The following is a 27,237-nucleotide window of genomic DNA, read 5'->3' on the forward strand; positions in this document are numbered from 1 at the left end:
TATTTGGATTGATAAAATATTTTTGGATATTAGAAAAACTTGAGAAAAGATTGTAATTTGATATGTTAGGCAGAAAACAAGAAAGGGAGAAGGGTTGACATGCATTTGACTCAAACTAGATTTGGAGGTACATTATCTACCTATTAAATTTTGGTTAAACTAGTGTCTAATTCACCTACTTTGTAGATAAGGTGTGGATATAGTATATAAGAAAATTCAATTTAAATTATAGACATTTTTTTATTTCACAATTATTTATAAACAACACTAAAGTGCCAAAAAATAATCTCTTTGAACTTTGTCAATCAAGGTTAAATTTTATTTCTTCTTAAAGTAAATTTCCAATCACTAGACAGCTTAAGAAAAAAAGATTCTTAGAATAGAGTTGCATAAATGATCCATTAAAAATTGATGATAAAGTCTTTGACCTTAACTTTCAAGAGGTATTCACCCTAAGAAATTGATGGTTTCACCATTGCATAGAAGCCATCAACTATTATCCAAAGATTTTATTAAAAATTAAATTCAATCCATAAGCCTCAATGATGCATCATGGAAGTTATCAATTATTTCTACCCAAAACCACAAACTCCAATGAGTTCCTATAATACAAATAAAACACTATACAAATGCATTCAATGAAAATCTTGAAACTTAACCATTAATAATGATAAACTGCATAGTGCACACTCTCTCCATGTTTAGATGATACAGTGACAAAAATAATCTCAACCAGTGCATCACCCTGCTTTCTTCACCATAGCAGCATGCTTCTGCCCAACAAGGTGAAGATTGAAAACTGTCTCGCTATTACACACCACATTGCATAAAGTACACGTTTTAACATTATTAACCGCAGTTCCTCCTTCCACAACTTTCCGTTTCTTCGCCTCGATATCAAGTTCTGATGCCTTCGTTGCTTTTGGTTTATCGGTACCTGGCTTTTCCTGTGGTCCGATTAGAGTATTTGAAGCAGTGGCAGTGGAACTGGTGCCAACGTCGATTTTCGGATTCGACAGTTTCTCCAAGTTCTTCAAGTGTTTCTTTCCGGCTAAGTGTGTAATATACATATCCCTGCTGTTACAATTAATCTTACAAGTTTCACACCATGCAGATTGAGCAACCTTGATTTTCTTAGCGGCTTTTTGAAACGGAGCAACTCCGTTACGCTTGAATTCGGCAATAGATGGACCAATGCCACCATTAGACATCAAGCAAACCTATTAACAAAAAGTGGTCAATTCACAAACATTACACTAACGGTAACTACGATATAGAATGAGGAGAAAACAGCAAAACATATAACAGTGTTGCATGTAGCCTTACAAAAGGATAAAAAAAATTAACAGTTCACCTGAGCTGCGTGCTTTTTCCCGGCAATATGTTTAATATATGTGTCGTGACTCGTGCACAAAACATTGCAAGTTGTGCAAACCTTTGACTGTACCACCTGGTTCTTAGTCTCCGGTTGCTTGACTACAGGACCAATTAACGCTTGTACTTGGAAGCTACTTATGCCACTTTGTAAATTTTTCTTATGTTTCTTTCCGGCGATGTGCTTTTCATATGAATCTCGGCTATTGACATCAAGTTTACACACTTCACACCTCAACGCATGGGTGAATTTGGTTTGGTTAGGCAACATTGTTGTAGTCTCGTTGCCATAAACTTGATGTGGCCATGTAGCATTCCATGCAGAAGGCGCAGAAGTCTCGTATGATGAACCAGCCGCCTGCAATATTAGAACCATTAGAATACAAAACCCGGAGAAAATCAGAAGCTTCCAATAAAATTTACCTCTTGAAAAGGGTTTTTGAAAAGAATCAGAGTTACAAAGAAGAAAAAACATACAAGCGATTAGCTCGATAAGATACTCACTCACATTCATAGTTAATTAGTAATTACTGCCATGAGTTTGTTTGGCTGCTAGCTCTACTTCTTTAAGCATGTTATCATATTCGGTATTGCCTCCCATGAATTGCAGAAAATAACAATTTGTTCAAATTCCGCTAACAAAAGCCGCTATTCGACAATACATTGCAACAAATTCCACATTACTATAGCACTGCTCATGGTCTTAAATTGCAGTCTGCAATTGCGGCCACAATATTGCTGATGTGGTAGCCTCCGCAACCGCATCAGACCGCAATTGCGGTGTGAATTAGAACCACGTGTCTGGCCGCCATTCGAAATCACATCAGACACTTTCGCCCATGTTTCTTCAAGTATTTTCATAAAAACTCAATTCTCACAACCGTAATTTAAAACCATGACGCTGCTATTCAACAATGCTATTTGACAACACGGGTTCTATTGGAGTTCATTATCAATTATTAAGTATGATTGCGGTCACAGAGACATCGAAAGCCACGATGCTGTGGCCACCATTGCGGTATCGATCCATTTAAAAAACCCTAATCATGACAATCATGGCATCACCTCTTGGAACTCCATGTTATCATATCAACAAATCATAAACTCTATCAAAATTGATTTACGATAACAAGTTATAAAACCCTAACAACAACAACAATAAACTGCAGCAATAATTTCAATAAATCAAGGAAAATAACAACGATTAATAGTGAGAATAAGAAAGCGACCCAAATGACATAACATAAGAAATATCAGATTTTGATACGAAATTTGAAAAGTTAGATCAAAAGGGTAAGGGGTACTAACATTGGGAAGATCGTAACCGATGGGTTCAGGTTGTTGAGCGACCCAATTCTGATAATCTGCTGTTTGGGTGGCGGGAAAAGGTGCTGAATTTGCAACTGGGTTAGTGCCGGGAGGATGAAGCGAAGAATCTGAAGTGCGAGGGAAAAACGAATAGTAGGGTTGTTGTTGTTCTTGTTGTTGTGAATTGAAGGGTTGAGGGTACATTTTGGAAGAATTGGTGTTAATGAAGGAGTCTAGTTTGTATATTTCATTGCAATTGATTATTGATTTGTAGCACAAGACAACATAGTATCATTTGGGAAAAGGAATGGCAAACAAGTGGGGGCAATGATGCGTTTTACCTCGTAATTAAATTATTATTATCTCAAAATTAAATAATGTATTAAAATCAATTTTAAAAAATTAAAATTGTCTCTTTCAAAATGATAACCTAACTCATATTTGTGGGTATTTATTTGAAGTCACGTCGAATTTATCGAAGAAAGTCTATTTTGATTGTGTTTGAGTTTGAATTTGGTTTTTTCTGATTACAAAATACAGGGTTGGATCGGGTTATGTGAGCATTATAATTCATCTTGAATTCATCCTGAATCTATCCCATTTATTTTATTATGTATTTTATTATTCAGTTTTGATAATTTAGAATATTAAATATTTAATTAATATTTTAATTTTAATTTATTATTTAAAATATTTAAAATGTATGTATAGAATTTTTTTTAAATTGTTTTATTTTATTATTTGTAATGTAATTTGATTTTTTAAAAAAATAATTTTTTATTTAAAAAATTGATTTCACTAAATGGATGGTGGCGGAAAGGAGATATCTGAATCCGACCTGAACACGTTTATGACGATTTTGGATTTTAATTCTCCATTCATTATGGGTTTGGGACGGAGAACGTGAATTGCTTGGGAATTTGGATTTGGGTTTAGGGGAGGTAAAACTCGTCTCCGTCTCGCCTCGTTGCCATGCATATGTCCATTCCATTTAGACATGCATCACAAAATAAACAAGGGGTATGACAGGCATATGAGAGGGTGTGCGCCTAAAACAATGGCTTGTCCCGAAAAAAATGAGGGTAGGGTGGATATGTTGGACTTTGCACCCCTTAAATTTAAAAGCGGCAAAAATTAATGTTCTCCCCGTTAATGCCAACAACTGCACACAAAAAAATGGAGCGGATGAACATAGTAAAGGTTATAGGCCTAAAAGCTTAGCTCGATCAGTAAAAAAATCAAGGAAAAACAGATATGTCTGGAGGACGGATCCGTTTTGTCACTCTTACTCCAAATCTATAATGTATCCCAAACTATAATAATCATTGACATACATTAAAAATAATAAATTAAAACAACTCTAAAAATTTCCAACATACATTTCAAATAATAAAATACACCAAAATATCAATGTTTTGACCAAACAATTAATATATTAAATTATTAACAAGAGACTCATGGGACGAGTTCAGTTGAGTATTAGTGTCCTCGTTATCCATCTCGTCCCCATCTTTTAAATTGAGAAAAATCTAAACTCAATCAAAACGATTTTTTTTCCGTCAAACTCAAGTTATGCCAATTTGGAAATCAGTCAAATGAAATATAAGGGATAACAAAAGTAATTTATTGCAATATTTCTAATTCTACTATATAATTATTACTACTATTACACTATTTTCAAAATATTATTAAAATTTATATTTATGATAAGGTTAATTTAGTATAAAAAAATTGACTTTAACCACTTTATTGTAACTAATTATGAAACGCATGAAGTAAGAAATGTGAGGGTAAAACAATTACTCCAATAATTTTTTTTGAGAAGAGTGTGACTTGGAAAATGTAATGATATAATTCTAAGCAACCCAACACAAAATATGTCAAAGATCATTCACAAAAAAGGTTCACACTTTAGAATATAGGACATATTCAATAGTGAGGCACAAAGCTATAGTCTGAGTGCCCACCTCGGCAATACAATGTGACACAATGCAATATCTTTTTCCTGAGGTCATCCATGTAATCTAGTACACGCATGTATCATGTAACCAGAACCACTAAGATGCTTGTACAACTCTAAATTATATGAAGCATATTCATACTAGATAAGTATTAACCTATGTAGCACCGACACATTTGGAAACAGACGTGTATGTCAGCTAAATACTCTAAAGTCAAACACCTCATGTTGCCAACCTCTTAGGAAATACTGTCAGCTTAAATTCATGAAGACAAATCTTTTTCCTAGGGGCAGTGAGACAAAATCGAGTGAAGGTGGAAATCACCCAACTCTCATTTATTAATGAGATAAACGAAGAGTTGGTACCTAAATAATTGTGATATCCACCAAATACAAGAATATGATGGTAAAATAGATTCAAAGGAATACTTAGCGTCCTTCAACACCAAAAGAAAACTTTGAATGGGATCTAACGCCCTTAAATATATCATATTCTCATTCACTCTGAAGAGAGTCACACTTATATGTTTCTCCCACGTCACTAGGAATCTGTTTATTTATGGAAGTAACTATCAAAAAAAGTTATTTCAAAGTTACCGATGAATCAGATAACACGATAGAGTTAAATGCATATTGTAACACCCTATTTTCCTAAAAATATTAATTAATTATAATTTTATGGTTGTATCTAATTATTATTTGTGTGATAATTGATATGTGTTAGGACAACAAGGGTGGGTGACCCTTGGGAAAGGAGTGTGGAGAATGATTAGAGGTTGATAGATTTATTTATAATTATTTAATTGATTAAAATAATGTTTTAGTGTTATTATTTAAATGAAATAATAAAATAAAAGGAAATAATGAGTTTGATGTGGAAATTGCGAAATATGGATAATTAAAATAAATGATGTAAGTTAGTAATAAGATGAGCCTTAGTGGAGTATTAGAAAGATAGAAATTAGGTTTTTAATTTAGGAGGAGAGAAGTGAAGGAACAGTTTACAGTAGGTGAATGTTTTGGAATTGAAGAAAAAGAGACCAGAGAAGAGAAAAGTAAGGAAAACCTCAGGATAGCTCTAGGGAAGAGAATAGTCAAAAACTTGGATTTTTCTGGAATAATTAGGTAAGGGTGGGAATTTGTTCAATAATAGGGATATGAATGAAAGGATTGATGAATATTGATATTTGTTGAATGTAATTTATGTTTTAAAATGTCCATTTATGTCTACCATTGATGATGTTTGAAGGTTTTGGGGATTGATATAATATATAGATCCATGATTATATGAATATAAATATGATTGATATATGTATGTTTATGACTAAATTTAAAACCATAAAATATCTTTGGTGATGATTTCATGGACATTTTTGGGATTGGAGAAGATGAAAGTCGTGCTGAAAATTTCAAAAAAACAATAACTTTTTGGTAATGCCTTCATGCACGATTTTGGTCGTAACTTTCATCTCATAAATCATTTTGGTATGAGGTTTGAAGCGTTGGGTAACTAAAATAGACCGCTATATTTTTGGTGATGATTTTATGGATGTTTTTGGGATTGGAGAAGATAAAAATCATGCTAGAAATTTCAGAAAAACAACAATTTTTTGGTAATGCTTTCGTGCATGATTTTGATAATAATTTTTAACTCGTAAATCATTTTGGAACGGGATTAAAAGTGTTGGATATTTGAAACAGAGGGCTGTAACTTTGTTTCAGGGATAAAATATTTTTAATGATTTTATCTGAGGTTGGTAGTAGGTGTGAAAGAAGTGTATGATGTGATGAATATGGACGAGGTCCGTATTGACAAATTATTTAATGTGTTGTGAATGATTGGGATGGTGTGTTTGATTATATTGGTGGTAGTCCAGAAGAGTCGACTATGTTACGCATGGTTGCAATTATGTGATCAATTGTGGATCACTAAATATTATTATAATTATTGTGTTGATTGCATTATTACCATGTCATACATCCGTTGATATGTTGAAGAAGATAAGTCATATGTCCGAAGGGGGACAAAAGACTTATCCGGAACTCATAAGGGAGAGTTCGAGATTCCGAAGAAGGAATCGGGTTCATAAGAAGAAACAAATGTTGAATTGGTACCACATGCATATGAGTCGTTGTCGTGAGTTGCATAGCATGAATGAATTATATGCGTGAAATATAACTATGTGTGATGATGGGGTTGTTGTATATGATACTGATGATAATTTGGGTGTGAGAATGTGATATGTTATTATGCATGATTGTGTAGATGTTGTACTCTATTTTACATTTTATGTTGTTATTATTGAAATGAATTCTCACCCATTATGTTTGAATGTTGTCTTTACATAGACATCATGCATATACTCAAGAATAGGGACATTGTTGTGAGTGGAAGTTAGCTCCTTGAGCTATTTCTTTTAGTTTATTCGTGTTAGCTTTGGTTATGCTCTAATATGTAACATCGGGGAGAGAATTATTTATTTTATGTTGAAATTTCCTAAGAGACAATGCATGCTCTCGTGTTTATTTTATGTTTGGTGTGATAGCACTTGGAGAAGACTCACGAGTCGGTGTTTTTATTTTTCTTATGAAAACTGTTATGATATTTCAAATTGGTATATTTTTTTATTATGATTCCGTTGCGAAGATATCCATATGAGGTGGATGTCGCGTAAATATCCTAAGTGCAAATGTATGCAGTAAAATATTTTGTTGTAATCCGTGTTACAGAGTAGGCTATGATTTTTATGAGTGACACCCTAAGTGATTGTATTTAATTAATTAAATTCTTTGATAATTATACACGGGTTTTTAGGATGTTACATAATGGTATCATATCTTGGTTGGTCCGTCCGACCAAGTTGTTTAATTATGTTTGTTCCCTAGTATATGATATCTGCGTAAAAACACTATCGATGCTTGTTTTGTTTTCTATTTGCAGGTTCAGAATGAAATAAGTGGGGGAAAAGCGTCTGCTTCTCTTGGATGTTCCGACTGTAAAGAGCTTGGACATCACATTGTTGCACGCGAGAGTGCAGTGTTGGCTAGTTTAACTGTTTTGAGAATACTGTGTTTTCCCTGAACCCGACGAGAGGTCGGATTCGAGGATAGTGTCGGTTAGAAAAATGGTGTGATCCTTGAGGGAAGACGACCAAGTGCTCTCATTGTTCGCTTCCTTGTGAGGGGGAAGGAGATGTTTTGGCTAGAGATGAGAAAGTGGTGTGTTGAATATCCTGACGTGTTTCTCAAGGATGTGTACGGTTTGTCTTTCGTTGGAACAAGTTGATATTATTCTTGGAATGAATTAGTTGGAGTTAAACCAAGTGTTTACTAATTATTTTGATAAGTAGGTAAAGTTTATTGAATCCAAAGAGGATTTGCACTCGATATTCCTGTCTGCTGGTATAGTTGGGATGTCTTTGAGGGAGAACGATAAGGTATTATTGAGATTTACTTCTCGGAGTCTGAGGATAAATGTGACGGCTAGTGATATACAAGTGGTGTGTGACTCCTGATGTTTTCTTGAAGATATTTGTGACTTGCCTCCAGAGCGTGAATATGAGCTCGATGGAGGTGAATAGTTGATGTTTGTATCTACTAAGCAAGTGAGAGAGACCGTGAAGGATAGGGCGCAAGTGTTTGTGATGTTAGCTTTGTTGGAAGTTAAAGGCAAGGGAGTAGTTCGTGATCTTCCTACAGTGTGTGAATTTACGAGAGTGTTTCCTGAAGACATCAGTGATTTACCACCAGAGCGAGAGATTAATTTTACTATTTGCTTGGCACCCGATACTAGTCCTATTTCTATGGATTTGTACGAAATGTTTGCTTCTGAGTTGAGCGAGCTGAAGAAACAAATGGAAGAGTTACTTGAGAATAGATTTGTTCGACCAAGTGTTTCTCCTTGGAGTGTGCTGATATTGTTAGTAAGGAAGAAGAACGGTAGCATGAGGTTGTGTGTTGACTATCGACAGCTGAACAAGATTGCGATTAAGAATAAATATCCTCTTCCGAGAATCTATGATTTGATGGATCAATTAGTCAGTGCTCGTGTTTTCAGTAAAATTAAATTGCGGCTGGGTTACCATCAGATTCGAGTGAAACTATAAGATATTTCGAAGACTACGTTTAGAACGAGATATGGTCACTACGAGTATTCTGTGATGTCATTTGGTGTGACCAATGCGCCAGATGTGTGTATAGAGTATATGAATAGGACTTTTCATTAGTATTTGGATAAGTTTGTGGTGGTATTCATTGACGACATTCTAATTTATTCGAAGACTGATGAAGAACATGCTGAGCATATAAGAATTATGCTGGAGTTGTTGAAAGAGAAGTAATTATATGCTAAGTTATCTAAATGTGAGTTTTGGTTAAGAGAAGTGACTTTTCTTGGCCACATAATTTTTAGTGGTGGTATTGCGGTTGATCCTTCAAAGGTTGATGGTGTGTTACAGTGAGAGACTTTGAAGTATGTTACGGAGATTAGAAGTTTCCTTGGGTTAGTTGGTTATTATCGCAGATTCATAGAAGGTTTTTCGAAGTTGGCAATGCCTTTGACTTAGTTGACTTGAAAGGGTCAATCGTATGTGTGGGATGTTTCTTGTGAAGAGGGTTTTATAAAACTCAAGAAAAAGTTAACGACTGCTCCAATTTTGATTCTTTCGAGTACAACCGAACCTTTTGTTGTGTATTTTGATGCTTCCAAGATGGGTCAAGGTGGTGTGTTGATGCATAATGGACAAGTTGTGGCTTATTCATCAAGATAACTTAGAGTTCATTAGAAGAATTATCTTATGCATGACTTAGAGTTGGCCGCCATTGTGTTCGCACTTAAAATTTGGGGACATTATTTGTTTGGCTCTAGATTTGAAGTGTTCAGTGATCATAAAAGCTTGAAGTACCTATTCGATCAGAATGAGTTAAATATGAGCCAGAGGAGGTGGCTTGAATTGTTAAAGGATTATGATTTTGGTTTGAATTACCATCCCGGTAAACCCAATGTAGTGGCTGACGCATTGAGTCTGAAGATGTTGCATATGTCGACATTGATGGCTAGGGAGTTAGAGTTAATCGAAGAATTTAGAGATTTGAGTTTGGTTTGTGAAGTCACGTCGTAGATTGTGAAGTTAGGTATGTTAAAGCTTACCAATGGTATTTTGGAAGGGATTAGAGAAAGTCAGAGGACTGATTTGGAATTGGTAGATCGTTTGACTTTAATCAATCAAGATCGAGGTGGTGATTTCAAGATTGATGGTAATGGTGTTATAAAATTCCGTGATAAAATCTATGTTTCTTATGTGCCTGAACTCAAGAAGAGTATCCTTGAAGAAGGACACTGAAGTGGTCTGAGTATTCATCCGGGTGCTATAAATATGTACCGGGATTTGAGAAAGATATTTTAGTGGCGTGGGATGTAGAAAGAGATTGCAAAGTTTATGAATGTGTGTCTGACTTGCCAGAAGTCAAAGATTGAGTATCAAAAGTCGTTAGATTTGATGCAACAATTGTCTATTCCTGAGTGGAAATGGGATAGCATTTTTGATGGATTTTATGTTTGGATTGCTGAGGACTATGAAGAATTATGATACTATCTGGGTAATTATGGATAGGTTGATGAAGTTTGTTCATTTTATTCTGAGGAGACTGGATTATCGATTGGAGAGGTTGGTGAAGCTATATATCGAGAGGATTTTCAGTTTGCACGGTATTTCGTCCAGTATTATATCTGATAGAGATCTGAGGTTTACGTCGAGGTTCTAAAAGAGTTTGCAAGTGGCTTTGGGTACGAAGTTGCATCTGAGTTCTGCTTATCATTTGCATACAAATAGTCAGACTGAGAGGACTATTTAGTCGCTAGAGGACTTGTGTACTTGAACAAGGAGATGCTTGGGATATCTTTTTACCGTTGGTTGAGTTTACATACAACAATAGTTTCCATTCGAGTATTGGAATGACACTGTTTGAGACATTGTATGGTAGAAGGTGTATGACGCCTTTGCGTTGGTATGAGTTAGGAGAGGGTGATGTGATTGAACCTGAGATTTGTCCAACAGACCATAAAGAAGATCTAAGTGATTCAGGAGAAGGTGATAGTTTCTTAGAGTCACCAAAAGAGTTATCATGATAGACGAAGGAAATCATTTGAGTTCCAAGAGGGAGATCATGTGTTTCTGAGGGTTACTCCAGTAACTGGTGTTGGTCGAGATTTGAAGTCTCGAAAGCTCACTCCGCATTTCACCAGTCCTTACCAGATTTTGCAAAGCATATGAGAAGTGGCCTATCGGATTGCTTTGCTGCCTTCGCTTACTAATCTTTATGATATGTTTCATGTATCTCAGTTGAGGAGGTACATTCCAGGTATGTCTCATGTGATCCAAGTGGATGATGTGCAGGTGAGAGATAACCTGACTGTTGAGGCATCACCTATGCGGATAGAGGATCGAGAAGTGAAGCAGTTGCATGGTAAAGAGATTACCTTGGTGAAGGTAGCTTGGGGAGGACCAGCTGGTGGAAATGTAACTTGGGAGCTTGAGAGTCAGATGAGGGATTCGCATCTGAGTCTGATCACTTAAGGTAATTTTCGAGGGAAAAAATTCTTTAAGTGAAGGAGAGTTGTAACACCCTGTTTTTCTAGAAATTATTTATACTAATTAATTATAATTTTATATGTGTATCTAATTATTATTTGTGTGATAATTGAGATGTGTTATGGCAACAAGGGTGGGTGACCCTTGGATAGAGAGTGTGGAGAGTGATTAGAGGTTGGTACAATTATTTATAATTATTTAATTGACTAAAATAATATTTTAGTGTTATTATTTAAATGAAATAATAAAAGAAAAGAAAATAATGAGTTTGGGGTGGAAATTGCGAGCTGTGGAAAATTAAAATAAATAATGTAAGTTAGTAATAAGTGGAATATTAAAAAGATAGAAATTAAGTTTTTAATTTAGGAGGAGAAAAGTGAGAAAAAGTTTACAGTAGGTGAAAGTTTTGGAATTGAAGAAAAAGAGGTAAGAGAAGATAAAAGTAAGGAAAACCTCATAAGAGCTCTAAGGAAGAGAATAACCAAAAGCTTGAATTTTTCTGAAATTACAAGGTAAGGGTGAGAATTTGGTTCAATAATAGGGATACGAATGGAAGGATAGAGAAAGGTTTAATTCTCTTTCGATTGATGATGAATGTTGATATTTGTTGAATGAAATTTACGTTTTAAAGTGTCCATCTATGTCCACCATTGATGATGTTTGAAGGTTTTATGAATTGATATAGTATATAGATCCATGATTATATGAATATAAGTAATGATTGATATATGTATGTTTATGACTAAATTTAAAACCATAAAATATTTTTGGTGATGATTTCATGGATGTTTTTGGGGTTGGAGAAGATGAAAATCATGCTGGAAATTTTAGAAAAAATGACAACTTTTGGTAATGCCTTCGTGTACGGTTATGATCGTAACTTTCAACTCGTAAATAATTTTGGGACGAGCTTTGAAGCGTTGGGTAGCTGAAACAGATGGTTATAACTTTGTTTTAGGGGTAAACTATTTTTGGTGATGATTTACTGGAAGTTTTTGGGGTTGGAGAAGATGAAAATCATGCTGGAAATTTCAGAAAAACAATAACTTTTTGGTAATGCCTTTGTGCATAGTTTTGATAATAACTTTCAACTCGTAAATCATTTTGGGACAGGGTTAGAAGAGTTGGATAACTGAAACAGAGGGCTGTAACTTTGTTTTAGGGATAAAATAGTTTTAATGATTTTATTAGAGGTTGGTAGTAGGTGGGAAAGAAGTGTATCATGTGACGAATATGAATGAGGTTTTTATGGACAAATTATTTGATATGTCGTGAATGATTGGGATGGTATGTTTGATTATATTGGTGGTAGTCTAGAAGGGTAGATTATGTAATGCATGGTTGCAATTGTGTGATTAATTATGGATCACTAAATATTATTATAATTGTTGTGTTGATTGCATTATTACCATGCCATACATCTATTATTGATATGTTGAAGGAGATAAGTCATAGGTCCGAAGGGGGACGAAAGACTTATCCAGAACTCAGAAGGGGAAGTTCGGGATTCTGAAGGGGGAATCAGGTTCGTAAGAAGGACCGAATATTGAATTGGTACCACATGCATACGAGTCATTGTTGTGAGTCGCATAACATGAATGAATTATATGCGTGAAATATGACTATGTATGGTGATGGTGTTGTTGTATGTGATGTTGATGATAACTTGGGAGTGAGAATGTGATATGTTATTATGCATGATTGTGTAGATGTTGTACTCTATTTTACATTCTATGTTGTTATTATTGAAATGAATTTTCACCCTTTTGTTTGAATGTTTCCTTTACATGGGCATCATGCAGATACTCAAGAGTAGGGACGTTGTTATGAGTGGAAGTTAGCTCCTGGAGCTATTTCTTTTAGTTTATTCGTGTTAACGTTGGTTATGCTCATATATGTAACACTAGGGAGCGAAATATTTATTTTATGTTGAAATTTCCTAAGAGACAATGCATGCTCTCATATTTGTTTTATGTTTTGGTGTGATAGCACTTGGAGAAGACTCACGAGTTGCTGCTTTTAATTTTGTTATGAAACTATTATGAGATTTTAAATTGGTATGTTTTTTTATTATGATTCCGCTACAAAGATATTCATATGAAGTGGATGTCTTGTAAACATCCTAAGTGCAAATGTATGCAGTAAAATGTTTTGTTGTAACCCGTGTTACGAAGCAGACTATGATTGTTACAAGTGACACCCAAGTGATTGTATTTCGTTAATTAAAGTTTTTGATAATTACACATGGATTTTTAGGGTGTTACACATATTATTATATCTAGATAGAAACATGAGGAGTTCATTATCTCATTCATGCATTGTTTAAAGGACGAGACGACCTAGATCAAATGCCTCAATATGGTCTTTGACCTACATGCATTGATAGAAAGCTTTAAGAAATGTCCATTTTATAACATGTTAGCATTCTTGTTGTACCCCAAAATTTGTCCTCCCATTTTCCTAATTATTCATCCAACCACTTGGTCAGGGGATCACTTGCATACATTCATAATTCATCCACATGCATCATTCCTTCACTAATGGATCATCATGGATTCACAAATTTGGGGCTTGTAAAGCTAGGGTTTGTATGGATATCAAGTCTCAAAAGCATGGTCTGACTACATCATCAAGCATGGGAGATGTGAAACCTTAGTTGTTGGTGGTAGAGGCTTGGATTCAACAAGGGATTATCCAGCCAATCCTCTAGGGCCTTCAAAACCCTAATTCCTCAAGGTGTGGTCTCATGGAGCTTCCCTAGGCCTTGTCTTGGCCCTTAAAACCCTAGTGCAAGCTCACACACTGGAAGACTGATGGTTGGAGCTTATGGCTTGATTCAAAAGACTTGCTTGAGGGGTGAGCCCTAGAGAAGCCCTAATCAAGGAGATGGTGAAATAGATGGACTTGGTGGCTTGACTTTGCATCCATGACACCCAATCTTCACATGTTATCAATGTACTTGGTCTAACCCTACTTTGGTCTCCTATGGGCATTGGTCTTAGTCTCAAAGTCATGGTTATGTTCATATGATTGTTGGTACACCTATAGCCTTGGTCATCCAAACAATCAAATTTCTTGTGTCACAAGCTAATTACAAGTCATGCCCATTGATTCATGGATGTTTCATTCAAACCTTAATCTTATGCCCTCAGTTCATGGCCTTGTTAACATATGTATTACCAGCTAAGTCATATTCTTTTCAAATTCAAGCATTCAAGTCATAAAATAAACTAATTTCAAACCATTTGTCAATCCATTTCATACCATTCTAAACCATCACATTTGATTCTACGTAAAAAATACAAGTCTTGACAATTTTGACCAATTGTTGACTTTGGTCAGCAGTTGACTTTTTGGTCAACTTTGACCAAGGTCAACCCAAAATCCCTAAACCATAAAATTATCCATAACCATCATTTCAATGTCCATTTACAAAGAAAATACAAAGGAAAGTGAATTTTGATTGATTGTTGACTTTGGTCAACAGTTGACTTTTTGGTCAACTTTGACCAAAGTCAACCTTCCCTTTTTTGACCCTCTCAAACCTAATCTAACCCAATTGGACTTGACACATCATCCAAAGATCTTGATTTGATATGCTTTGCTTGGTTTCTTCATTTTCAAGTAACTTGGCCCATTTTCAAAACCACACTTACCATGCCATGACTTGGTCACTTTTGCCTTGCTAAGCATGACTCTACCTTGATAGACATAGTCCTGCATTCACCAATAATCAAATACCACAATCACATGACACCTATATAACCATTTGGACATACTAGCATATGCATTTGGCCTTGAACTTGTGATGATGAGAAAAGATCATGAAGGCTGCAGCAAAGGAACCAATCTCCTTGCAAAAACAAAACCAGCCAGAAGCATCAATGCACAATGACCAATATACTGTAAGCACAAGTGAAGCCATGAAGTATTTAACCTGCTGCAGAACTGCATGCAGTCCATTCACATTCTCAGGTCCATAAACTACAATGCATGGTAATTGTGTTAGACATACAGGAAATGCACCTGTCTCATTGTTGGGTGAAGCAAGTTCATCAGTTGAATCAAAGTCTGCAAATCAGTCCAGACCTGATGCAAAACCTAACAACCATGGTCATTGTTACCTACTGTAAGCCATGACAAAACAGTTCATGGCACACAACACCAAAATAGCATACCAGGTCATGAAACTAACCAAATGCAAAGGCACAACATGATCTTGTAGAACCAATGCATTCAAGAAACTCAGTCATGAAGATAATAAGTCATGAAGACAATGAGTCATCACACAATACTATCAACCTAGCACCTACACAACATACACCTATAACATTATCATACAACTGCATCATAAATGCAAAATCATGGAAAGACACAGCAGGACAATTCATCAAGGTAACTAACACCAAACAATACAGGGTGTGAAGTTTTGAAGCCATACCATACACACTTGAAACCACTGGCTGCATGACAAACCTAAATCCTGAGTTGAAAACACCAGTTGCACACACCATCAATCCAATGCCAAGCCATGAGGTGTGTTACCATGAACCTAAGTCCCTAAAACCTGTTGCAGCCAGACACCACATGAGGCAATGACAAGGCCACCTGCTGTACACAACCAGGGTTCAACATCATAGGCCAATTGTGCTAAATCAAGTCCTTGGTGCATGAATTTGGAAGTGAGGTGCATTGGTCCTGCATCCTGTAACAGGTAAGGCATTAACATTACCAATCACCAAACCAACATGAGCCTTACACAACAAATCAAGCTTCCAACACCTAAACTTACCAAACCTGAATCATGTTAGCAAAACCACCAGCTATGACAGTAGAAACCAGGTCTGACCTGCAAGTCACAAGCAAGATCACAAACACGTCAATGCCAAGCTGACCTGTTTCCAACTCAAGCACATGGTTGTTACCTTGCAATTCAATAAAGAATCAGACCTAGCAATTTACCATATGTTGGATTGGAATTACAAAGCCAGTTGTGGAAGTAGTAGTGCATGGTCACAATGAAATACACACCTCAAAGCCAAACCTATTCCAAGCCTGCATCAAGGTGCTTACAATGTCAGTTATAGCCAAACTAAATTTGAACATGATTGGCCAATGGACAGTAAAAGTAGACAGGTACCAATGCAAGGCCAATTCAAGCATGCTGCAGCAAAACTAATGAGGGTAAGGGAATGGATACAAGTAGTGGGATTAAACATGTGAAGCATTAAACTAAATCATGAGCAAATGTAACATTCACTTATTTAGCCAGTCAATGATCAAATTGCAATTGCCACAAGGTTGATTCGTGCCAAGCGCCATTTAATTTAAGTTTAGAAGGCTAGGGTTCTTCCACGTTTATGTTCGATTCAACCAATCCAATGTTTGTTTCCCAAATCCGATCCCATATCATGTTTAGCTTATCTTTATGCATCCAATAGTGGTGGTAGTAAGGTGTAGGCCACCACAGTCGCCAGCGACAGCCGTCGGCACAGTGATCCATGGTGAACGGACGGTGAGACTTAGAGAGAAGATTAGCGCGCATTGAAAACCAATTTGAATCTGTTGACTTGGACAAGTCAACCGAGGTGAGGGATTGGGCTTAATCTGTTAAGGCCCATTGATTTACGTTTCACACACCATAATTGCCATTACACCCCCAGTGGCTATTGAATGAAATGAGATTTGGCCTTAGCCAAGCTCATTGGCCTTTCTGCTGATTCACCCTACGTTTTCAGCGCACACCCCCAGTAAATGAATGAAATGATGATGGGCTCAGATGCAGCCCATGTGTCTTTTCTGTTTCACACCCACCCTCATTTTTGGAATGTGCTTTATGTACCAAAAAGCTACTTTGGGCTCACTTGCAGCCCATTAATCAAATCCAGCTCTGCATCTCCATTTCCAATTCCAACCTCCCATTTAATTACATTTCTTTTATTGTTCTTATCTTTTTTTTTTTACAATTTGTAATTAGATTAATTATGACAATATTAGATAGGTTGATAATTGACAATTAGGAATGAAATCTTTATTTTTAGCATATTAGGATTTTCATTAGGATATTAGGATTTTAATTAGGGATTTCCTTGAGATTTAATTAGAATTTTAATTAGGACTTTGATTAGATCTTAATTAGGCTTTTGGTTGAATTTAGAATCATACCATTTTTTAACATTAGGTTAAGATCAATCTTTAGGATTTAATCAACTTTAGGCCATGGTTAGAATTTGATATATTATGTAAATGACCATTTTGCCCTTATGGATATATTTTGTTATTTTAGTGATAGAATGACATGATCCCATTAGAACTAGAATTTGACATAGAACTTTAATCATTTCCTAACAATTGTAGGACTTACACATAGGGTTTTTAATCATGATTTTGACCAATATGTACATGCTCCCTTAGGACCTCTAACTTAGAGTTTTCAATCAATTTTAATAAATCAATGCATGATCCCTTAGGACAGTTTCTAACAATTACAAACTTCTAGAATAGAATTAACCTAGTTCACTAAAACCAAAATAAAACCCATGATTAAATTGATCAAAAGCAATTTTGATTGATTAAATCCTTTGAACTTATATAATCCCACAATCTAAATTGAGTGACCAAAAGACCCTTGGTCACTTAATAAGACTTTTCCTCTAAGCTGTGGAGCTCAAGGCCTCAAGACAAGATCTTCGATCAAGGCATCCTCAGTCATACCAAGCAGCGGATTATTCAAGCACATCAAAGGTGGAAATTACAAAAGCTTGTCAAATCAAAGTTAGAAGAGTGTGGCATGAGCCTTAAGCAATAGAGAAGGAGTGGGACTGGAGTATTCCTACCCCCATTCTAAGTATCTTTGAGTATGGGATGTATGACCCAGTGCCCATCGTATTCACCTCTATTCATAGACTTTAGCACAGTTCTAATCATACGATTGACAAGTCTCTCTTCACAAAATAACAAAGCAAGGACTACGTCAACAACTTATCAATCATGAATCAAGTTGTACGATACGAGCCTTAAGCAATAGAGAAGGAATGGGACTGAAGTATTCCTACCCCCATTCTGAGTATCTTTGGGTATGGAATGTATGACCCAACGCTCATCATATTCACCTCTATTCATAGACTTTAGTGCAATTCGAATAGAATGGTTAATAAGGTCTTCATCAATGCAAGAAACAACAATAAAGACTCTTCTCTCTCCACTTGAAGTTAAGACGAGAGTTACGTGTCATGAGCCTTAAGTGGTAAAGAAGGAATGAGACTGGAGCTTTCCTACACTCATTATGGATATCTTTGGGTGCGAGACGTTTGGCTCGTTGCTTATCGTATCCATCTTTACCCATAGACTTTAGTATGTTTCTCATCCAGTAACTATCAAGTATGTCCATTCCACTCTTTCAATTCAATCATTCAATCATCTCTCCTTTTGCCTCCAATCATCTTACTTTCAGCCCTAGTGGGCTGAACTACGAAAGCTCTGATTTCCTTATTGCGCTATAAGGACACGTAGGCAGGAGAACCCAGTTTCTTCGCGAGCTACCCTATTTATCAATCAATCATTCTCCATTCATTCAATCAATACCACCTTTTTGAGATCAATCATACTTCTCCTTGGACTCCTTGTCTATCCTTTTAGGACGATAACAAAAACCCACCCCATCAGTCGAGAGTTATTTGGCCCGTAACCCAAACATTTAATTCATTCTTTTTCGGCTAAGATGCCACTTTGCTCTTCGATTAAGAGTCTATCCTTCTCTTGGATCCAAGATAATATTCTTATTTGATATTGAATTGTTGATTCCCCAGCAAGTGATATACTATTCTTTCCACTCCAGTACTGCAATCCTTCCTTGAAGAAGTGTTTGTCTTGTGAGTCCCCGTTGCTTAGATAAATACCTCTCTCTTTCTATTCTCGTAGTTTCGAACTACGATTGCTCTGACTTTTTCATTGCACAATGAGAATACGTAGGCACGAGGATGCGAATCCTTGGCGAGCATACTTCTAATTATTCCTCTTTCGCCTTAGGGCACCATCCATATCTTTCACTATTCATTACCTACCTTCGATCATAAATCATTCGCCCAGTGACATATCTGTCTCTTTGACATCGAAATACACTTTCTTTAGAATTTCATATACACCCTTTTAGGATGCCTAACGAATAGTCCGCATTTCTACCAAGAGTTATTTGGCCCTTAACCCAAACACTTAATTCCTTCTTTTTGGCTAACACCCTGTAGCGGTTAAAGTTGTTTCCCTCTATGGTAGAAATCTCATTTCTTATGGATTCCAATACACTTTCACCTTTCGATTTCAAACAATACTTCTTTAGTCACTTGTCACCAAATATCCAATTCTGTGACTTTGGTCACTTCACTCCATTCATCTCCATGATGCATTCATTATTCTACCTTCATTCACTTCACATGATATACATATCCTCTAAGCCAAATACATTATACCTTTATGCTTCATCTTGTACCTCCTTGTGAACTAAGAGTTGTTTGACCCTTAACCCAAACATCTAATTCCTCTCTTTTTTGGTTGTTCCAATACAGTGATACAACGTTGTAGGCCCTCACTTGTTGGTTCATACCTGTTTACTCTTGGGTTCATCTTTTCACCCTTTTTGGAGTTCAAATCATACAATTCTTTGGTTTAGACCACACCTTGGTTGATCACACAGAATTACACCATGTTTTTATCTCTGTTTTCACATGTTTATTAGGACTTTATTATCATTTTGTTTGTATTATGCTCTCTTTTCTCTTGTTTTCAGATATTTAGCACTTTTGGACTCTTTTGGAAGAAACGAAGCAAAAATGCCTAAAATTAGGGTTTTCCGACGAAATTACACACATGGTGTTGCACATGGCGACCGCTATAGGGGAAGCCATGAGTCATCAACCCTCAACTAGGAGGTAACCTCCACGTTCCCATGATCCACCCCATTTACACACATGAAGGGATGGCGGGCGCCACCTTTGGAAATCACGTTCCCACTAAGGAGAAGTTGGAGGGTACCATGTGTTGCACCCCAAAATTTGCCCTCTATTTTTAACTCTAACCAATTTTTTGTTTCACATTCATTCGCATCATCCTCATAGCATAACATTTTTTTTCTGTCTTAATATTAGCCGAAATAATTTCTCGGAATTTACAAACAGACTGGTCAAATTAACTTTTTAACTGTGCCTAAAATTAGTCAACGAAAAAATGTCAAGTTTAAGTTTGCAAATGTCGGTAACATTAATTTGCGGTTCACGTGGTTTAATTTGACATGCTAAAAATATTTTTACGACTATTTTTGGTCACATGTTGATCAGTCTGAGCGGTTTAAACGGTCATAATTTTTATTTCAAAATCCGACCAAACGCTGTATTTTTCCGAGTCACTTATTTCGCACTGATTATTTTGACGTGTTCATTTTATTTTTTTGAGCATTTTGGTGCCCGACTTTTATTTTTTTGAGTCTATTTATTTTTATATTGGGTCTAGAATAAATAAATAGGTTAATTAGTTTTTATTTTAATTTTAACTATTTTAATTATTTAACTTTATTCAGTTTTTAATTTTATATTGGGTCTAGAATAAATAAATAGGTTAATTAGTTTTTATTTTAATTTTAACTATTTTAATTATTTAACTTTATTCAGTTTTTAATTTAATATTGGGTTTCAAAATAAACTTAGGCCCATTATCATTAACCTAATTTGTTCCTATATATATTTACTAGCATGACTAATAGGAAGAGGCCAAAAGACAGAACAAAAAAGAGAAACTAAAAGTGGCTGATCTATACTATCGTACACACAGTTTGGTAATAGTTTATATATATATATATATATATATATATATATATATATATATATATATATTATATATATATATATATATATATATATATATATATATATATATATATATATATATATATATATATATATATATATATATATATATATATTTCTATTTTATGTTATAATTTGATTATGTTTTCGGATCGAATCGTGTCAATACGCCGTTTTCCCATATACGTGTATGAGGCGTGACATTTGTGTTATCCGATCCAGTTGCGATGATCGCAATTTTGCGCTAGCAACGCCGTTGTTTTTTTTAATTCATTTTTTTTATATATATACATATATTTAGATCTGCACATTTTTTTTCATAACTAACTACCCTGATTTTTCCTAAACCCTGACAATTTCGCCACAAACTCTAAATTTCAAACCTAAAACTTTAACCGTGTTATTTCCTTTAAACCATAAACATTTTCTTAAACCTTAACAAACCTTATTATTATTTCCTATTTTTGCTCATATTTATGTTATTCATACACTGTAACTGCTTCGCCCTTGTAATATTTTAAGTTTTAACTTGTAATATTTTCAGTTTTACTTTTCGCCATCTTTATTATGTAACTGCACCAAAGCGTTGTAATAATTAGGGTTTTATTTTCTGCAATTGATTTTCTGCCATTTATTTTTCTGCCATTTAAATTCCTGCCATTGATCCTATATTAACTGCGTGGTTTAGTAATGTAGGGCGTGAAAACCCACTAAATTAATTATTTAATATTTTTCTATAACCTTTATATTTTTTTTGTAAATAAATAATAAATACTAACTATTTTAATAACTTTTTTTATTACTTACTTATAATAATAAATCCTTATATATTTTGTAAATAAAATCTAATTGACCATTTTTCTAATTGAATAATAATAATAAACCTATTAATCTAATAATTTGATATTTTCTATAATCTTTATTTATTTTGTAAATAACTAACTTAATATTTTTCATATAACTCTTTTATTTTATAATTTGTACATTAATGTATTTTAAATTCTTTTATTATTACTAATTTATTTTAAACTCATATTTTTTCTAATAACTTCTAAAAAAAATCTAACTTGTTTAACCTAAAATAATTTCTTTTAAAATTCTAACCTTTTTATTATCACTTTATTATTATTGTTATTTTATTATTGCTTTATTACCATTGTTTATTTATTATTTTATTATTATTTGCTTTTATCTATTCTATTTTTGCTTCATTATTTTCCTTATTTTAATTTTGTTTTATTTATAATATTAGGAACAAATGTATAGGTTGTAAATTTATTCTTTCTCGCCTGATTATTATGTATCTGTCCCATAGCCATGTAATAGTTTAGGAATTTATTTTTCTTGCTTTTATTTTTGTAAATATTTATTGCGTGGTTAGTAATTTAGGGAGTGCAAAAAAACTAACTGTAAATAATTGAACTTAGAAAATTAAATTCAAGACAAATATCTGAAAAATAACACTCACACACGTAAGTCGATCTTTGATCGCCATATGTACTTCCTAGGGTATTCCTCTTGGTTGCCTTCTTTAAATGGTCAAGTCCCTCGAAAATAGGGGTGTTTTAAGCAAAGTCCCTTCAAACAGAAAAATCATCAAGTCCCTATAAACTTAAAAGATCAAGTCCCTACGAGGTTGCCTACGATATAATGATCTTGTCCCTTCGGTAAATATGATGATAGTCCCTACGAGTTGCTAAAGACACTCCTTATGTTGCCTTTATTGACCATACGATGACCCTACGCCCGTCCCTTAAACACATCCAAGGTAATGACTACCTATTCCTTAATAATAGGGACAGTCTTACCATTGAAAGAATATACGAGAACATGAAAGACTTAATCTAGGGTAGGTATCTCATAGTTACTTGCTCACACTTTTCAAAATTACTTTTACACCTCACAATTTCTAAACTAGGCTTTGTATACACCCATACGAGGGTCATTACAAAGTACTTAAAGAAATTTTTCTAATCACACACTACACTCTTGCAAACAAACAAAGTGAGCTAAGTAACTAAGAGCCCATGGATAACCATGGATATAAAGGGTGCTAATACCTTCCCTTTGTATAACCTACCCCCCGAACTCAAAATCTTTTTAAGGTCTTTCCTGTTCTTTTATGTCCTTTCCTTTTGGATAAAATAAAAGTCGGTGGCGACTCTTGCTATCCGCAATATTTAACTAAAGTCAGTTCTCCCTCCGTGTTACAGAACTGGCGACTCTGCTGGGGATTTAATAAAAGAGGGGTACCCTTAGGAATTAGATCACTTTAAAATTGTTTGCCTTGTTTGCTTTATACTTATCTGTTGGGTGCTCTTATGTGTGAAAGACCCTAACCGGATCTAGTGTACCTTAGGTAAATGGCAATAGACCAAGGAAACTGTACGGCGTATATCGATATGGTTGATCTGGTGGCCATAGTTAGTGTGACTTCTTGGTTGGTGCTTATGTTCCTTAAGCAAGTTGAGGATAATATGAGGCTGCCATATGTTGTCAATACACTAACTGACTTTTAGAACCCTAGTCATCCCATCTTGGCCTTTAGAAAGTAGTGAGATAACCGGCTTTGGTGAAGACTGAAGTTGGTTGATACTCGATACTACACTCATTGAGATCCTAAACTTGGAGGGTTTTGGTTGGCAAGTAAGTTGCCTACTGAACAACCACCCTTGTGAAGGATCAATGATTTTGAGATCCCTTAGAACCTGGTTACTTTTGTAGGACAGGATGAATCAACTAAACTTCAGGGGAGGGTACTTACCTTTAAACCTCATGCAAGCCTTCAAACCTAGGGCTATTGTGTGACTTGTTTGTGTGTGCCACATGTTTGTGATTGAGCATAACATCATAGCATCATCATGCATCATAAGCATAGCATTTTCACTAACCATTTCAAGGACCAAAGGATTTATCTTTGTTCTTTGTTGCAGGTCATGGCTTCTGCTCGTAGGAATACTATCCGGATCAACTTTGTAGGAATACCTCCTAAGCTTAAGGAATTGGTCTCTCAAGTTTCTGAAAACTCCCAGTTCATCAAGAGGCATGGTCACCTACTGGATCTAGTCACTTCAGGGTTCAATGAAGACATGATGAGTGTCCTGTTTCAGTTCTTTGACCCTAAACATCATTGCTTCACATTTCCTGACTATCAGCTGGTTCCTACAATGGAAGAGTTCTCCAAGCTTCTGGGTATACCTATTCTTGATCAGAAACCCTTCACAGGCTTGGAAAAAGAGCCTAAACCTGAAGTCATTATTGCAGCCTTACATTTAAAGAAATCAGACATTGTCCTAGAAACAAGGAGTGGAGTTAAGGGTATTCTTGCTAAGGTATTGATGGAGAAAGCTCAAGTATTCCTGAAGGCTATGAGTTATGATGCTTTTGAGGAGATCTTAGCCCTATTGATTTATGGCTTAGTACTGTTCCCCAATCCAGACCAGTTCATAGACGTACACGCCATCAACATATTTCTGACTCGCAATCCAGTGCCTACATTACTTGGAGACATCTTACACTCTCTTCATACTCGTACTACGAAGGCACGAGGAACTCTGATGTGTTGCATACCTCTATTATCTAGGTGGTTTATTTCTCACCTTCCTCGATCAGTGATGAAGAATGAACAAGGGTTCAGGTGGTCCAAGAGGATTATGTCACTTTCTCATTCAGATATTCATTGGTGCTCTAGATCTATGGAGAATGTTACCATCATTGACCGTTGTGGGGAGTTCCCTAATGTGCCACTCCTTGGCATAAGAGGGGGCATTACCTACAACCCTTCTTTAGCTCTACGTCAGTTTGGTTACGCTCGGACTGATGGTCCTCATGACATGCTTATTCAGGGTATTGTGTTTGACTACGAAAACGATCTTCAAGGTTACCGTCAAAGGTTCATACGAGCATGGGGTAAAGTGAACAAGGTTGACAGCAAGACTCTGGAACCCAAGTACACTATTCCCATGGAACCATATCTCAGATGGGTACGATCTCGTGCTCAGACTCTTATGATGCCATATCCTGCTATCCTGCCAGTTACCATGGAGCCTGTTGCTGAAGGAGATACTTCTTACATCATTCTTCATCCAGACATGCCCACTGACATGGAAGAGTTACAGAGGTCCTGGATCTAGTTGAAGGAGCAAAGAGATACTTTTGAGACTCATTACAAGGCAAGTCAGTAAAGAATCCTGGAGCTAACAAAACAACTTCACGAGGAGCGGAATCTCAACTCATACCTCAACACAAAGAGGAAACGTCCATGGGAGACTTAAAATCCCATTTTTTGTATTCATTTCATTTTTATTGTAAGCCCAAAGGGCAAACAAGTTTATTACTAATAAAAGTTTACTTTTTGGTGGTTTAAACAAATTTAAATCCTACGGTCCTTGAAAACATTGCATAAGCATCTACATACCATATTATTGCATCATAGGTTTCTTATGAACAAGTATCTTATCTTCTCGCTGTTTATTTCAGCAGAAATGGCTCTTGAACAGACTGTCAAGATCACTTCCAAGGGTCCTATCAAAATTACTGCTGAAGGCTTGGTGAAGACTGTTGCTGAAGTTAGAGTGCCTCCCATGATTATTACCACTCCTGGCCCTATTCCTTATACTTCTGATAAAGCTATACCCTGGAACTACGGTTCTGATGTTTATATCCATGGTGTTAAGCAGGAACCTTTGACTGATACACCTGTTACTGATGATAACCTTGATGTTGATAATATTGCTGGATCTAGTAAGATCACCAGAAGTGGAAGAATTTTCTCTCCTCCAGCTACCTCAAAAAATACAGTTCTTCCAACTACTACCTCCACTTCTGAGCCAAGTACCGATGCTCGAGGCAAAGGTCCTGTGGTTGAACCTGTGCAAGCTGAAGCACCGACTGCTGAAAATCTCTCTAAACAGATGGAAGAAGTGATGAAGATCATTCGTAAGAGTGATTATGATATTGTTGACCAGTTGGGGCATACTCCCTCCAAAATTTCCATGTTGTCTTTGTTGCTGTGTTCTGAGGCTCATGCTAAAGCCTTGATCAAATTCTTAAGGACTGCTCATGTACCAAATGAAATTTCTGTGGATCAATTTGAAAATTGTGTTGCACATCTGACTTATGATAATGGGTTAGGTTTTTCTGAGGCTGACTTGACTCCTGCCAAAAGAAACCATAACAGAGCTTTACATATCTCCATTGAATGTAGGGGCACTACCTTGTCTCATGTGTTGATAGACAATGGCTCTTCATTGAATGTACTTCCCAAAGAGGTTCTGAACAAGCTCAGTCCTGAAGATGTTGTGTTAAGATCAAGTAATATAGTAGTGAGAGCCTTTGATGGTTCAAGAAGAGTGGTGCATGGAGAAATAGATCTCCCGATCAAAGTAGGCTCTCAAGTCTTCGATTCTACCTTCTATGTAATGGATATTCGTCCTGCGCACTCTTGTTTGCTTGAGCGCCCCTGGATCCACGGGGCAGGTGCTGTGACCTCCACTCTACATCAGAAGTTGAGATATCCAGTGAAGGGAAAGATCGTAACTGTTTATGGAGAGGAAGAATATATGGTCAGTCATGTGAATACATTTAAGTATGTTGAAGTGGAAGGTGAATATGCTGAGTGTAACACCCCGATAAAATATGATAATTATTTAAATTAAGTTTAATAGTATATTTATTAATTTAATTAAATAATTGGAATATTATTATTGGATTATTATTATTGGAATAATAAAGTTGGAATTTGGAACGATTGTTGGATATCAGTAAAGAGTCCCATTTGGTAAAAAGGGTTTTACACGTGAAAACAGAGAACACGTAACATTTGGGAGAAAAGAGAAGAAACTGAGAAAGGGAGAAGAAGAGGCTAGGGCTCAAGAGGAGAATTCACGATTTGTTGAAGGTCAAAGAATCAATTGCCGGATTAACTCAGGTAAGGGGGGTTTATCGTCGTTTAATGGGTATTATGGGTTAACATGTAATGGGTAGTGATAAGCCATTGAATTGACCCTAATCAGGATGATGAATGTTGTAAATTGTGATGGATAAATTACGTGAAAACTGTGAATGAACCTATATTTGGATGAGTCGTAATTTTCTGGAAGTGTGGCTTTTTACGGAATCGAAATCGGAGGTCCGAAGTCCTCCAACGGCG

General features: G+C 35.7%; 1 protein-coding gene across 1 annotated transcript; it reads right to left on the reverse strand.

Annotated features, from left to right (window-relative positions):
- Positions 1–482: 482 nt before the first annotated feature.
- Positions 483–3,001, reverse strand: LOC127085452 (uncharacterized). Its single transcript, XM_051025965.1, has 3 exons — positions 2,683–3,001; positions 1,355–1,732; positions 483–1,220 (listed from the first exon to the last, which is right to left on the reverse strand). The coding sequence occupies exons 1-3, from the start codon at positions 2,884–2,886 to the stop codon at positions 741–743; spliced, it is 1,062 nt and encodes a 353-aa protein (XP_050881922.1). The 5' UTR covers positions 2,887–3,001; the 3' UTR covers positions 483–740.
- Between the last annotated feature and the right edge of the window lie 24,236 nt (positions 3,002–27,237).

Source organism: Lathyrus oleraceus, chromosome 5 (genome assembly GCF_024323335.1).
Source record: "Lathyrus oleraceus cultivar Zhongwan6 chromosome 5, CAAS_Psat_ZW6_1.0, whole genome shotgun sequence".
Lineage (NCBI taxonomy): Eukaryota > Viridiplantae > Streptophyta > Magnoliopsida > Fabales > Fabaceae > Lathyrus > Lathyrus oleraceus.

What these genes read in the sequence shown, in the direction of transcription:
- LOC127085452 (XM_051025965.1), bottom strand. Translation starts at nt 2,886, where the DNA reads ATGTACCCTCAACCCTTCAATTCACAACAACAAGAACAACAACAACCC. An exon ending in TCGGTTACGATCTTCCCAAT is followed by an intron (nt 1,733 to 2,682) that starts GTTAGTACCCCT and finishes CTAATATTGCAG; the next exon opens with GCGGCTGGTTCATCATACGA. An exon ending in GGAAAAAGCACGCAGCTCAG is followed by an intron (nt 1,221 to 1,354) that starts GTGAACTGTTAA and finishes TTTTGTTAATAG; the next exon opens with GTTTGCTTGATGTCTAATGG.